The sequence below is a fragment of the Neoarius graeffei genome, chromosome 6 (genome assembly GCF_027579695.1).
Source record: "Neoarius graeffei isolate fNeoGra1 chromosome 6, fNeoGra1.pri, whole genome shotgun sequence".
Classification (NCBI taxonomy): Eukaryota; Metazoa; Chordata; class Actinopteri; order Siluriformes; family Ariidae; genus Neoarius; species Neoarius graeffei.
Genome location: NC_083574.1, coordinates 86,966,190 through 86,982,838, shown reverse-complemented (window position 1 = coordinate 86,982,838; position 16,649 = coordinate 86,966,190). Strand labels below are relative to the sequence as shown.

The 16,649-nt window shown below is 40.5% G+C and overlaps 1 protein-coding gene across 1 annotated transcript; it reads left to right on the top strand.

Annotated features, from left to right (window-relative positions):
- The first annotated feature begins 969 nt into the window (after nucleotides 1-969).
- cplx3b (complexin 3b) lies at nucleotides 970-14,969 on the top strand. The gene is made up of 3 exons (XM_060923002.1): nucleotides 970-1,127; nucleotides 13,783-13,870; nucleotides 14,740-14,969. The coding sequence occupies exons 1-3, from the start codon at nucleotides 970-972 to the stop codon at nucleotides 14,962-14,964; spliced, it is 471 nt and encodes a 156-aa protein (XP_060778985.1). The 3' UTR covers nucleotides 14,965-14,969.
- The last annotated feature ends 1,680 nt before the right edge of the window (nucleotides 14,970-16,649 follow it).

The following is a 16,649-nucleotide window of genomic DNA, read 5'->3' as shown; positions in this document are numbered from 1 at the left end:
GTAGTGGGACTGAAATGTAAAGGACAGTGGGATAATCAGGACCAGGTTTCAGTGTGTGTGTGTGTGTGTGTGTGTGTGTGTAGTGGGACTGAAATGTAAAGGACAGTGGGATAATCAGGACCAGGTTTCAGTGTGTGTGTGTGTGTGTGTGTGTGTGTGTGTGTGTGTGTGTGTGTGTAGTGGGACTGAAATGTAAAGGACAGTGGGATAATCAGGACCAGGTTTCAGTGTGTGTGTGTGTGTGTGTGTGTGTGTGTGTAGTGGGACTGAAATGTAAAGGACAGTGGGATAATCAGGACCAGGTTTCAGTGTGTGTGTGTGTGTGTGTGTGTGTGTGTGTGTGTAGTGGGACTGAAATGTAAAGGACAGTGGGATAATCAGGACCAGGTTTCAGTGTGTGTGTGTGTGTGTGTGTGTGTGTGTGTGTGTGTAGTGGGACTGAAATGTAAAGGACAGTGGGATAATCAGGACCAGGTTTCAGTGTGTGTGTGTGTGTGTGTGTGTGTGTGTGTGTGTGTGTGTAGTGGGACTGAAATGTAAAGGACAGTGGGATAATCAGGACCAGGTTTCAGTGTGTGTGTGTGTGTGTGTGTGTGTGTAGTGGGACTGAAATGTAAAGGACAGTAACCCCGGGTGAGAGCTCGTGCTGGTGTGAGATGTGAGATGTGATTGGACGGAACCGGCACGCGAGCGCTCTGATAGTGAATCTGATTGGCTGGAGTGAGCAATGAAAACTCGTGGAATCAGACTCGCAGTGTGACTCCAACACACACACACACGTGAGAGAGAGAGAGAGAGAGAGAGAGAGAGGCGGTACTCAGGGTCCCTCTCCATCATTCATCTCACCTGCATCAGAGCGGAAAAGGATACAAAGTAATTCCCGGGTATTGATTATTGATATTGTGTAGCTCTTTGCACGGACGTGTTGTTGTTGAACTTCCCTGGATCCTGAGCTCTAATAAAGCACTGATGGCTTTCATGGTGAAGCACATGATCGGCGGGCAGCTGAAGGACCTGACGGGCGGATTAACGGAGGAGAAGTCGGATGGAGAGAAAGGCGAAGCGGCCGCTCAAGGCATGACAGAAGAGGAGTATGAGCAATACCAACAGCAGCTGGAGGAGGAGAAGTAAGAAAAGCACACTTTCTCTACACTGACTGCTAGTTTACAGCCCAAAAACTACACATCACACTCATTTATCTTTGCTTTTAGGATTTACTGAGGTGTTTCAGGTGGAAAGTTTGGGGGACACCTTACACACACCCATCTGTCCTGGTTGAACATCTTGTTCCAGATTTATTCCCATGATATAGCTCTCATTCATTCATCCATCCATTCATTCATTCATTCTTGTCTTTTCATTCAGCTACAAGAACACTCATATGTATTGAACTCAGGGTTTTGTTCAGGACATTCGAGTTCTTCCACTCCACTCCAACCTTCTGTCTTCATGGAGCCCACTTTGTGTCCAGTACAGCAGCATCGTCATGCTGGAACATCCTCGAGACTCTTAGTTCTAATTGCCATACTACAGCATCCAAAGACTTTCTACACGATTGTGTGCTTCCAGCTTTGTGGCATCAGTTTGGAAAAGTGTGACGATCAGGTGTGATGATCGGCTGTCCACATACTTTTGGCCACATTGTGCGGAATGACACACAATTAAATGCTATAAGCATTCTCAGAAAAATGCACCCTTACGTGAAAATGTAGATATAGTAGTCGTAGTAGTGTAACATATATATAATTTTTTTTAAATTAAGGTGGATCATTACCTTTTAGACGAAAGCTTTGAAAATAAACTACATGTGAATGTCTTGGTGAAACTATATACCAAGATTTACACTTTGACATGTTGATACAACAATAAGGAATGGTACGTTTTAGTGTGCTCTTAATACCCAAATTTAACTTTAATACCCAGATAATAAATGGGAAGCTTTGGTTGAATGGTTAGAGAAGCAGCTTTGGAACCAAAAGGTTGCCGGTTTGATGCCCTGGACCAACAGGAATGGCTGAAGTGCCCTTGAGCAAGGTACCTAACCCCCTATTGCTCCCCAGACTGCTCTGGGTATCTTATACGTCACTCTGGATAAGAAAATCTGCTAAATAACATTAATGTAATATAAATGCAATAAATAAATCTCCATTTTGGACAATGGTCTCACTTCTGTCTCACTTGTGAGCATATAAACAGAAAAACCTGATTAATTTTGGCCAAAGATGGATAAAGTTAATTTCATGTTTTACTAAGATCTCCTTTACTTTCTAGGGCTCAAGAGACTCCCATGCGATATTCATAGAGATAATATATTTTTTAAACTGTCCAAATCCATATTTATTTTTTTAACCTCTTAAAACGTATTAGACACAAATAACTGCCCTGCCTTTTGCCTCGGAGTAGGAGTGTGCATTTCAGGAAGATGATGAAGCAAGAAGAATGAAAAAAAATTACCATAAAACATATTCAGTGTGTATATATGGTATAGTTGTGTCTTTCTCAGTAAGAGAACAGCAGTTCTCTCATCAAGATCACACTGAGTCCAGCTGGACCTGGAGGTGTTCATCTGAATCCTCAATTTTTAATTTTTCACTTTTCACTGAGCTCCTGTCAGTCTCTATCTAGTAAAATTTATTAATTCGTACAGAAGTCTCTATCGAGCTCTTTGAAAAAAAAATCTCTGAGTAATTTGTGTAAATGATGCTTGACACGGTTCTCATTGTGATTTATCATGGTTCCACTGCCAGATACCAGGTGTTAGTTATTAATAGATGGCTAGAAATGCACTCTTTAACATATGCAAAGTTTGAGCTAATCAGTGCTGAAGTTATTACATTGCATCAGTTATTAAAGTGTTTTTAATAAGCGTTATTAGTTCACTTGGAACGTAAACCCCATCAAAGTCAGTTATACACAGGAACAAGTGGGCCATGCTGGAGCAGAGGCCAATATGGTATGTTATCATTTTCATGGTTTGTTTTACATGAGCTTATTAGTACAGTACTTGCTTAAAGCACAAGTTGTTCTGGACGATCCACAGGGTGACGATAGGGAGTGCTCTCTGCCACCATACCAAATACCTCGCACAAGTCTATCTAGATCAAATGGCTAGCTCCACCTTATTCAAGGTCATTCCAAATCCAAGCAGCTACCTCTCAGATCAAAATAGTTACCTCGCCTGTGTCTGTCCAAATCCAAGTGGCTACCACACTCAAGTCTGTCTATATCTAAGCAGATAATTCACCTGAGAGCAGCCAAATCCAAATAGCTACCTCATTTGAGTCCATCCTAATCCAAACAGCTACCTCATCTGAGTCCGTTCGAATCCAAACATCTACTTCATCTGAGTCTATTCGAATCCAAACAGCTACCTCATCTGAGTCCATCTTAATCCAAGCAGCTACCTCATTTGAGTCCATTTGGATCCAAACATCTACCTCATCTGAGCCCGTTCGAATCCGAACGTCTACCTCATCTGAGCCTGTTCAAATCCAAATATCTATCTCATCTGAGCCTGTTCGAATCCAAACATCTACCTCATCTGAGTATGTTCGAATCCAAACATCTACCTCATCTGAGCCTGTTCAGATCCAAACTTCTACCTCATCTGAGTTTGTTCGAATCCAAACAGCTACCTCATCTGAATCTGTTCGAATCCCAGCAGTTACCTCATCTGAGTCTGTTAGAATCCAAACAGCAACTTCATCTGAGTCCGTTCAAATCCAAACAGCTACCTCATCTGAGTCTGTTAGAATCCAAACAGCAACCTCATCTGAGTCCGTTCAAATCCAAACAGCTACCTCATCTGAGTCCGTTCAAATCCAAACATCTACCTTATCTGAGTCCATCTGAATCCAAGCAGCTACCTCATCTGAGTCCATTCAAATCCAAACAGCAACTTCATCTGAGTCCATTCAAATCCAAACAGCTACCTCATCTGAGTCCGTTCAAATCCAAACATCTACCTTATCTGAGTCCATCTGAATCCAAGCAGCTACCTCATCTGAGTCCATTCAAATCCAAACAGCAGCTTCATCTGAGTCCATTCAAATCCAAACAGCTACCTCATCTGAGTCTGTTCAAATCTAAACATCTACCTTATCTGAGTCCATCTGAATCCAAGCAGCTACCTCATCTGAGTCCGTTCAAATCCAAACAGCAACTTTATCTGAGTCCGTTCGAATCCAAACAGCTACCTCATCTGAGTCTGTTCAAATCCAAACAACTACCTCATCTGAGTCCATTCAAATCCAAGCAGCTACCTCATCTGAGTCTGTTCAAATCCAAGCAGCTACCTCTTCTGGGTCTGTTAGAATCCAAACAGCTTCATCATCTGAGTCCATTCAAATCCAAAAAGCTGCCTCAACTGAGTCCATCCAAATCCCAATAGGAATCTTACCTGAGTCTATCCAAACCAAAAAACCTACCTACCTCACCGTAAGTTACCTCATCTGAGCCTGAAATCCAAACAGTTACCTCACCTGTGTCCATCCAAATCCAAGCAGTTACCTCACCTCAATCTATATAAATCCAAACAGCTACCTTACTCAAGTATGTCCAAAACCAAAAAACTACGTCACCAGAGTCTGCTCAGATTCAAACAGCTTCCTCTTGAGAATCTGTCCAAATCCAAACAGTTACCCCCGTTGAGTCCATCCAAATCCAAATAGCTGCTTTATCCGGGTCTGTACCCTGATTCCTGTGCTGGATCGCTCTATAGGGCTTTAACATGCATCACAACTTTCCATTAAAATCACAGTGAGGCTCGGATTGAGCCAAACAGATTCCCACCTTCCACTGAAGGAAAGAAGAATTTTTCAATCTCCATTCAGGATAAACGTATAAAATAAATAGCAAGTGAAAACCTTTAGTTTTAGCATCTCTATGCTGTTATTTTCTTGATCCTGAATGTGTGATGATTTATCAGATCAGTCGAGCGGCTCTTCTGTCAGAGGGTGACGTGTATGACAGGATTCTGAGTAAGAGCCACTTCATCCTAACACAGTTCAGTTCAGCCTTCTGCGTGTAGAACACGGGGGAGGAGAAAATGAATTATGAACACTAATCATAGATCAGCCCATGCAGGCGTTACCTGACCTTCAGTAAACATCACGCGTGTTGTGGTTTAAGGAGGTCAGAGGATATTGGTTCGGGTTTCTACATGTGAGAGTCATTGACCGACATTTAGTATTTATTAAACTGTAATGTACATAATTTCCCTGTTTTTATATTTATTATTTATTGCTCCTGTAAATCTCACACTTTAGGAGTCATCCGTTCAGAAATACAGATGATTCAAAGGATTAGGAAATAAATCAGTTCACAAGTTTAAAATGAATAAACAAATGTTTTGAGAGTATAAGCTCGGTGTTCACTTTTCACCAAATATTATGATGCGTAAGTTGACAAAAAATGTATAATGATCTTCTAAGTGGAATAAGAATAATCATAATCAACTTTATTTATATTACACATTATATACTGTATATTAAAATGTAGCTCAAAGTGATTTGCAAAGAAAAAAGGCAAATAAAATTATTTAAAAAAACCAGATTTTAAAAGATCAAGGAAGTATTATAAAATGCAGAAAATAAAATTATTATTATTATTATTATTATTATTATTATTATTATTATTATTATTAAGCCATTAAATAAATGAGTAAATAAGATAAAATAGTAGCACCAAATTTAGCAGGGAATTATGGCTGAAAAAAAAGAAATTAAATATTTAATGCAAAATATAAATGGTGAATAAAATAATTGTTGATAGATAGATAGAATAAATATAAAACTACAGAAAAGCTGAAGTAAAAAAATTATATGATTTAATCTGCTTTATAAACCTGAGTAATGCTATTGGCCCTATTTCTAGCTCGTGTCTGCCCCCTAGAGGTCTCTTGGAGTACTACATCATCATAATTATCATGATCATGCTGTAGGACAAAACATCTCCAGGACTAACTATGATTTTTGTTTTCTAAAGCTTGTGTTTGATTAAATGAATGCTATAAGTATTTACTAAGGATTTATCATCTTGTTAGAGTTATTGTACTTCCCAAAAAAAATGGTAAGTTGGATGTTATATAATTTGTACTAATGTACTGTACTAATACTGGTACTAATATGATTTTAATATCATAAATATTATAATTACCAACATAATGTTATGATATGTTGATGAATGTTAGGCAGACACCAATAATTTTAGATAAATAGAGGTTTGGTGATATGGTAATTAATTTTTCACACTCGAATTTGCAATTATATATTTAAAAAAAAACTTACAACAAATCAGGAACACATGCAAAGTGTTCAAAGCAAAAAAAAAAAAAAAAGGCATTGCATTCATAGAACATTTAAAAGTGATTTTATTAGTACTTGATGATTGTGATTTCTTCTAATTGTGGAACCTGGATTGTGGCCAAGTGCATCAGTGAGCAGATGTTTATTGATCGGTTCTCAGAGACAGATTGAAGCTTGATGTGATTTGTTCATGTGTCCAATCCAAGTACTTTCTTTATTACAGACAAACCGTGTGTCCTGCTTTCCTTGTGTTTTCATGTTTGTTCTTTCACTGGAAAACATTAACTGATGCGTCATTACAAAAGTTCTTTCAATGTCTGTATTCCTGCGATTTGATCAGTTTTTCTTTTGATTTTTCTTCCACCTGTTCATATGTTCATTTTTTTTTAAGTTACATTAAATTACGTTAGCGGCATTTAGCAGACACTCTTATCCAGAGCGACATACAACACACCCAGAGCAGCCTGGGGAGCAGTTGGGAGTGAGATGCCTTGCTCAAGGGCACTTCAGCCATTCCTGCTGGTCCAGGGAATCGAACCAGCAACCTTCTGGTCCCAAAGCTGCTTCTCTAAGCATCACTACGTGATATTTACTTTCTTGGATCAAATTGTTCATCTTATTTATCATCCAACCTCTTCATTAAGTTTGCGGACGACGTGACTGTGATGGGTCTCATCAACAATGGCGATGAGACAATCTACAGGAGCGAGGTGAGCCGCTTGGCCATGTGGTGCAAGGACAACGTAGAGAAGACGAAGGAGATTGTTGTGGACTTCAGGAGAGCGCACACCCAGCATGCTCCACTAACTATCGATGGTGCTGCAGTGGAGAGGGTGAGCAGCACCAAGTTTCTGGGTGTGCACATCTCTGAAGACCTGTCCTGGAGCAACAACACCGCATCACTGGCCAAAAAAGCCCAACAGCGTCTGTACTTCCTCCGCAAACTGAGGAGAGCAAGAGCCCCGGCCCCCATCATGCACACATTCTACAGAGGCACCATCGAGAACATCCTGACCAGCTGCATCACCGTGTGGTACGGCGCCTGCACCGTGTCCTGCTGCAAGACTCTGCAGCGCATCGTCAGAGCAGCTGAGAGGATCATTGGTGTCTCTCTCCCTTCTCTTATGGAAATTTATAACTCCCGCCTCACCCGCAAAGCCATCAGGATTGCAGGTGACCCCACCCACCCATCTCACAGCCTCTTCAGCCTGCTGCTGTCGGGGAGGAGACTGCGGAGTCTCTGGGCCAAAACCAGCAGGCTCAAGAACAGTTTCTTTCACCAGGCGGTCAGGAGGCTCAACTCACTCCCTGTTCTGCCCCTCCTTCCCCCTCTGCCCCCTGCCACAGATTCTGCCCGCACACCCCCCTGCCCCCCCTTCAGCATCTGACATCATGTCACCCTCACAGTCTCCCCCCCCCCCCCCCCCCCCAACACACATACTCTCAACATTCATTCGCACACTGAACTCAGGGGCCGCACATTTCACTTTACCTCGCTCATTTGCACTATTCCGCACTACCTCACCATAACAGCTATTAGTTTATTCTTTATACTGCTTATTTCATGTTTACCTGCTATACCTCAAGTGCCCTTGACTTTATTTTATGTCCTTTTGCTCCAATTTATATATATATATATATATATATATATATATATATATATATATATATATATATATATGTGTATGTGTGTGTTTAGTCTATGTCTATTTCTTATCTAGAGTGTTTATACTGTTTATATTGTTTATTTCAATTATTCTATTTGTATTTATTGCATTGCCTGTTTGCACCGTGGGTCAGAGAGGACTGAAATTTCATCTGTGCTGTATGTCGAGCATGTATAGCATAATTGACAATAAAGTTGACTTGACTTGACTTATTCCTGGGCTTTAGACTGTGTAGCAGAAGCACAGTCTTTCTTTCCTTTTATTGAATACTAATTAAAGAACACAATGCTGCTGAATGCTCAATTCTGATTGGTCAGAAGGTTTTTGAGTCATTTTCCATAACAGAAAGCTCTGACTGTAGATCCGGCTGCACGACAAATCAAATCCCAGGTTTATATTAACGCACTTGTTCTGATATGGTCTCATTTCTGTCGTAAGAGCATACATCGTTTTCTGCGAAGAGATGTTTGTTTAACATTAAAGAAGGAGTCTTCAGGGTTAACATTTTGAAACGGTCAGACGCGAAACCGTAACTGTACGTTTTAACGACTGAAGAAAATCTTCAGGCAAGGAGAGTTTGCATTTTGTAATCGTTTGTGTCAATCAATCAGCTGTGGATGAAGGGAATAACTGTTTTTATTCTGTCCACATTCACTGGATATGATTAATCGCGTGCTCTGATTGGCTACTCGACTACTAGGATATCAGCTCATATACCGTGAGTAGAGAAAAACAAAATGGCGGAGCGTGTTGCTGAACCAACTGAGGATGAAATAAAAACTACTTGAAAACAAAACCCCAAAAAATACAAAAAAAAGAAATGAAAGTATTTGATGAATGTAAGGTGTCATTTTTTAAATGATTTTTCAATAATAATAATTATTATTATTATTATTATCACATTTTTCACAAATTGCTCCTGTCATTTCGCCAGTTTGTTTACATCCTAAGCGGAAATGATTTCGTCGGACGTTTTGTATAAAATTTTTATTTTTCAAATTTGCAAAAAATAACAATAAAAATGCTCTGTCAAAATCCAGCGAATGTGGATAGAATAAAACAGTTATTCCACTCAATCTCGTCGTACACGGCTTATAGACAAGTCGGTGCTACGCACCTCGTCAGCTTTCAGCTCATGTACGACTCGATTTCATGGAATAACTGTTAAATAGTTGCCATAGCTGAAGTGATAACAGGAAGCAACTTTGTTCCACTACATTAATGCTGTGTTCACACTTATACTGGTACGATAGTGGTATAACTGTATATCGATACAAAGTATACCGGTACAGTTTAGTGCATCTGTCCACACTAATGAGAAATGTTTGCGGTTTTCTTTCACGGAAGTTGAAATGCGCGTGCGCGAAATGTTTCCGTGGTTACCGAGTAACTTTCTTCCGAGAATATGGCGGATGAAACAACGCGTGTGTGCTTTTTGTTGTCTGTACAGTCTGTATTTCTGGTGGTCGTTTATTCAGTCGAATCGTATAAAACGCGCGAGGCAGTTGAGAAAGAAACAAAGAAAACGAATCTCCCTCTTCCCTTCTCTTCCCCTCCCTTTCTCTCCCTTTTCCCCTCTTCCTCCTTTCTTCCTCCCTCTTTCTCCCCCTTTCTTTGCTCCATGTAGCTCCACGGTCATTTTGAGCCATTTTGACGTTTTATTTACAGCTGGAAAGCACGGGCGTATTGTATTGTATGAATAACCCGGAAGACGTAGGAATGGTTCATTGCGCTTGCGCATTATATTTGTATCGATACAGAACCGCTTCATCTGTCCACACTACAGCGAAGCGCTACAGTACCGGGTGGTTCTCCACTATAGTTGCAAATTGGGATATGGGCCTTGAGCAAACTGATAAGTTCATAAGGCAGAATTCTAGTAGCCAATTTTGGAGTTTTATCAAAGTATCTTCTTATTGCTCGATATGGCAAAATTCAAGGTCAAAGGTCATTTCAAGGTCAAGGTTGCCCTTGTCTCTGTCAGTACACAAACAGGTCTCTGAAATGCCTAATAAATCCATAATCTCTGACCAAAATCAAAATGTAATTGACCCCAATTACAAATCTGGGCCTTATTATAAATAATTCTATTTGAAAATGTATATTTATCACAATAGAACAATAAATATATGTATTAAAAGGGTGCAGCGTTTGTGTACTGACAGCATGTTTGTGTACTGACGTTCAAAAATAAGACAACGAAGTTGATTATTTGAGCAGAACAGTAAAGATCAATCATTCAACCAGGTAGTAAGTAGGGGAAGCTGGAAGTAAAATTAATAGTTTGTAAAAGGTGAGTACGGGGGAGGGGCAAAATCAAATTTTTAACCTCCTAGGGCTTAGCGGTCACATGCGTGGACAGCACTTTATGGAAATTCGGAACAAGAATCCACATATGTGGACATACTTTTTCTCTAAAAGTACATCTTATCAAAAGATGATGCTTAGTTTTTATTCTAATCAGGTTCTAATAAGCCCAAATAGCAAAGAGAAATAAAAAATGCACGTAAAAAAAAACCCAGCTTGGGCCTTAGGAGGTTAAGTCAGTACACAGACACTCTCAGAAATTGACTAGGCCTAATCAGAAAACCTTTAAAGATATCCTGGTAGGATACATGTACTAGGTATAGGCCTATATACTAGTAGGTTGACAAAAGGGATCAAGAGACATCAAACTGTCATCCTATCAAATTGGTCAATACACTAACACAATAGTCAGTACACAAACAGACCCCGGTGTTAGTGTATGGACAAATAGTTCATCATCTGGTCACCAGGGTGCAGATGTGTACAGTGGTGCTTGAAAGTTTGTGAACCCTTTAGAATTTTCTATATTTCTGCATAAATATGACCTAAAACATCATCAGATTTTCCCACAAGTCCTAAAAGTAGATAAAGAGAGCCCAGTTAAAAAATTAGACAAAAATATTATACTTGGTTATTTATTTATTTATTAAGGAAAATGATCCAATATTACATATCTGTGAGTGGCAAAAGTATGTGAACCTCTAGGATTAGCAATTAATTTGAAGGTGAAATCAGAGTCAGGTGTTTTCAATCAATGGGATGACAATCAGGTGTGAGTGGGCACCCTGTTTTATTTAACGAACAGGGATCTATCAAAGTCTGATCTTCACAACACATGTTTGTGGAAGTGTATCATGGCACGAACAAAGGAGATTTCTGATGACCTCAGAAAAAGCGTTGTTGATGCTCATCAGGCTGGAAAAGGTTACAAAACCATCTCTAAAGAGTTTGGACTCCACCAATCCACAGGCAGACAGATTGTGTACAAATGGAGGAAATTCAAGACCATTGTTACCCTCCCCAGGAGTGGTCGACCAACAAAGATCACTCCAAGAGCAAGGCGTGTAATGGTCGACGAGGTCACAAAGGACCCCAGGATAACTTCTAAGCAGCTGAAGGCCTCTCTCACATTGGCTAATGTTAATGTTCATGAGTCCACCATCAGGAGAACACTGAGCAACAATGGTGTGCATGGCAGGCTTGCAAGGAGAAAGCCACTGCTCTCCAAAAAGAACATTGCTGGTCATCTGCAGTTTGCTAAAGATCACGTGGATAAGCCAGAAGGCTATTGGAAAAATGTTTGTGGACGGATGAGACCAAAATAGAACTTTTTGGTTTAAATGAGAAGCGTTATGTTTGGAGAAAGGAAAACACTGCATTCCAGCATAAGAACCTTATCCCATCTGTGAAACATGGTGGTGGTAGTATCATGGTTTGGGCCTGTTTTGCTGCATCTGGGCCAGGACAGGTTGCCATCATTGATGGAACAATGAATTCTGAATTATACCAGCGAATTCTAAAGGAAAATGTCAGGACATCTGTCCATGAACTGAATCTCAAGAGAAGGTGGGTCATGCAGCAAGACAACGACCCTAAGCACACAAGTCGTTCTACCAAAGAATGGTTAAAGAAGAATAAAGTTAATGTTTTGGAATGGCCAAGTCAAAGTCCTGACCTTAATCCAATGGAAATGTTGTGGAAGGACCTGAAGCGAGCAGTTCATGTGAGGAAACCCACCAACATCCCAGAGTTGAAGCTGTTCTGTACGGAGGAATGGGCTAAAATTCCTCCAAGCCGATGTGCAGGACTGATCAACAGTTACCGCAAACGTTTTGTTGCAGTTATTGCTGCACAAGAGGATCACACCAGATACTGAAAGCAAAGGTTCACATACTTTTGCCACTCACAGATATGTAATATTGGATCATTTTCCTCAATAAATAAATGACCAAGTATAATATTTTTGTCTCATTGGTTTAACTGGGTTCTCTTTATCTACTTTTAGGACTTGCGTGAAAATCTGATGATGTTTTAGGCCATATTTATGCAGAAATATAGAAAATTCTAAAGGGTTCACAAACTTTCAAGCACCACTGTAAATGATGCTTGTGCATTGTAGTCTAGTTGAAAGGTCTTCTAACTCACATTCATGGCACAAACATGTTTTCATGACGAAGCTGGGCCTACATCATTCTAGAAGTGTTAGTGTATTGACTGCTATAAATTCTGTTAAAAATTGCCATACAAACCTGAACAATGCTGGAAAACTACCACAATATGAAATTCAATGTTTCCCTCCCTTGAACTTGTGGGATTCCCACAATGCACTGCAGTCATCTCATTAGAATAGTTCTGTCCATTTTCCCCAGGTGTCTCTAGTTAGTACTGTTAGTGTACTGACTTAATTACTTGGGACACCAAAAATCAATTTCTTGGCGGGAAAATTTCTGACTAGTATTGGAAATATTTTCAAAATGTGCTTTTCTTCATGCTGCATGGACAATATTGATCATATTTAAATGGGTGACACAAAATAATAACACCAATAAATATTTTTCAGCAAGAGTTTATTTTCCTTCTGGGATGTATGAGACATGCATTTTGGACCCCCTTGGGTACTTCCAATGAAAAATTCTACCAACACTATTATATTTGGGTGGATAAAATTTAATATCAATTAATTTTTATAATCAATAGGAAGGCATATGAACACAGACACCCTGATTTTATTTAAAGGCCTGGTCTCAGAATACTTGTTAAGTGAGGTGACACCAATTTGCAACTATAGTGAACCACCCTACCGATACTGTACTGGTACGAAACCCATACATTTGTGGGTTTCGTACCGATACAGTTATACCGCTACAGTACCGGTATAGTTGCTAGTGTGGACAGGTGTTGTGGTACGAAAGTAGTTTCGTATCGGTACAAAATCCCTAGTGTGGGCAGGGTATAAATGTGACATGGCATTCTTTGATAAATTGCTAAAGGATGCTTCAGGGTTATAAAAGTATGACCCCAGTATTGTCTGCTTCATGCCAGGCTGTATTACATTACCCTGACACTGATTATTTTTCAGTAGCAAAGTCAAAGTCCTTCCTGCACTATTCATGGTGCATTTGGCAGCACCGATCTCCATTTTGTATCCCTCGGCCTCTCGCTATTACATAGCTAGGGTTACGGTGAGGGGCTAGTCCTCTGGTAACCGCAAGAGTTTGACTCCCCACTCACATCTGTATTGCAGCGTGCCTTGCCAGATGGCAGTAGACACCATTTTTATGATGGTCTTTGGTATGACCCGACCGTGAATAGAACTCATGAGCTCCTGATCAAGAGGCGGACACGCTAACCACTAAGCCACTCGCCAATGACAGCCCATCTACAAATGTTTTATTTCTTACTAACACTACTCCTTGTGTAGCACTCTCATACAAGATGCTTCTGCTCCTAACTAGAGATTGTGTGTGTGTGTTTGACTCAAACCTGTCATTCTTTGCTTGCAGGCAAGAACGAGATGCCAGTTTTGCCCAAAAGAAGGCGGAAAGAGCCACCGTGAGAACTCACTTCAGGGAAAAATACAAACTCCCAAAGGTACAGCAGTGTTCACACACACACACACACACACACACACACACACACACACACACACACACACACACACACACGTGTACAGATCCTATCAGAAACAGCACAGTGTGTTTATCAGTGCTACATATCTCATAGTAAATCTTCATGGCTTTTGTGTGAAGACACTTTATAAAGTGTTGACATTAAAATCTTGGCTGCAATATTGTTCGCGTATCACCTATCCTACGTGTATTACGTCACTCTACCCAATGGAGAATGAGCATTGAATATGGTTTACAATATTGCATGGTGCGGCGGCACGGTGGTGTAGTGGTTAGCGCTGTCGCCTCACAGCAAGAAGGTCCGGGTTCGAGCCCCGTGGCCGGCGAGGGCCTTTCTGTGTGGAGTTTGCATGTTCTCCCCGTGTCCGCGTGGGTTTCCTCCGGGTGCTCCGGTTTCCCCCACAGTCCAAAGACATGCAGGTTAGGTTAACTGGTGACTCTAAATTGACCGTAGGTGTGAATGTGAGTGTGAATGGTTGTCTGTGTCTATGTGTCAGCCCTGTGATGACCTGGCGACTTGTCCAGGGTGTACCCCGCCTTTCGCCCGTAGTCAGCTGGGATAGGCTCCAGCTTGCCTGCGACCCTGTAGAACAGGATAAAGTGGCTAGAGATAATGAGATGAGATGAGATGAGTAACTATAGCAACTATAGCGTGTTAGAACAAGGGCACTGATATACGGTAAACCTCTGATAGTGGGAATTACATTCAGAGCTGGTGTTATGAAAAATGAATCAATTACCTTAATATCAACAGATTTTATTGGACAAACCATACGCCCTGTCTTATAATTTTTTCAAATTTGTACTCGTGTGTGTGTGTGTGTGTGTCAGAACGAGGTGGACGAGACCCAGATCCAGGCTGCGACTCAGGACGTGGAGCTACCAACAGAGCTGGCAAAGATGATCGCAGAGGACAACCAGGAGGAAAAGGACAAGCTCTCGGTGCTCGGGCAGCTGTCTAACATCCAGAACGTGGACATCGACCACCTGAAGGACAAAGCACAGGCCACGCTGGAGGAGCTGAAAAACTCCGCAGAGAAGTGCTCGCTCATGTGAACTTCTCTCTTTCTTCTTTCTCTCGTATAACATTAAAACACCAAGCACACACATTTCTCTTTAATGCCATGCTGAAAAAGAAAAGATCCTCTCTCTCTCTCTCTCTCTCCTATCCACTTTTCTCCCTCTCTCTCCATCCCCTTCTTTTCTTTTCTTTTCTCTTCCTTCCTTTTCGATCACACGTCACTTACTGTACATTGCATTTACAAACAATAGGAGCAAAACTCAATACACTGCCAAGTGTACCAACTGCCAAGTCTGATGCCAAGTCCATGAAAGCTCCCCTACACACACACACACACACACACACACACGGACAGATCTGTACAACACACATGGACTCTCACACACCCCATCCCACATATCCATCCCCCGTCTGTGTGTCAGAGCCGGTTTAACATCTCAGATTTCATCTCATTGCTGTTTGTTTGTGAACATTTTCAGAGCCGGTGGTTTAACTCCACGTTCTGTAAAGTTACTTCTTCAGTATTTTTGCTCGCTGTTCAGATGATGCAAATCATACCAACAAGGTTGCGAGATGTTTCTTGAGTAGAAGCATCCGAGAAAAGGTGTCTTGAGTGTCCAGACCACCACCATTAAACAAAAGCAGCTGCTTTTAAATTCGATATAAAAAAAAATCAGGGATAGAAAATACCGACTGAAGAAGGATTATTGTAATATGATGATCTATGAATAAAAAGATGGCAAGCATTGAAATAAACATGTAATCATAGTCTAGTACGGTATATTGCCAATATATTGCTGTATAACTAGTCTTCGACGTAATAATCAGCTCAATTATGCAAATGTACTGTAAGTGAAATGAACAATATAGTTTCCACCTTAAAGCTAGACCGCCTTTCAGATTTTTCAAGTGTGGGTCATGAAAATAATTTTTTCCGACACCTAATTATTTTTGTTTAGTCGACCGAAAGCTACTGAATTCGAATTACAGACTTCCAATTTTATTTATTTTTTAAATAGAACAATTAATGAATTTAGGGTCATGTGGCCTTAAATTCTCCTGCTTCACCATGACCCACTACAAGATACTACGTCATGCATGACGTGGTGGGCTTTCCCTGTTCGAAGGCATTGTGGGATACAAATTTGAAACAGGAGAGAAAAATGGAGGACGTGAGCGTGCGAATGAAACGTGAAAGACCGACTACAGTAATGGAAAGAAAGCGAGAAGAAAAGATGTTATGTTATATACGAAGGAAAGGAAACGCAGGACCAAACTAATAAATATCGGCGCTCAGCGAGCACCTCGGTGTGATCAGCTGTTCGTTTAGCGACAGAATGATGGAACTGTCAGCGCACGCTCAAAGGTAAACCTGCACACACACACACGGACTTCCTCTGTCTGCTTGACTGCACAAAGCGAGCGATTTCATGCACGTTATTTGCTTTAATCCTCTCAATCCTCTTAAATAACTTCCCAGCCACAGTGATATTTTGTGAGATATTACAGAAATAAACATATATCACAATGACCACATTTCAGAGGGAACTACGGTAAATTTCACCGATTTTATGAAATCAAAAGGCCGTCTAGCTTTAATTATTAAGCAACTTAGAAAATAGCACTTGATCCAACACATCGTATTATTGAGCTTTTTTTTTTATTTTAAATTTATTATTATTTAATGCTCTGACAGGTAGTCAGTTACAGCTTAATGACA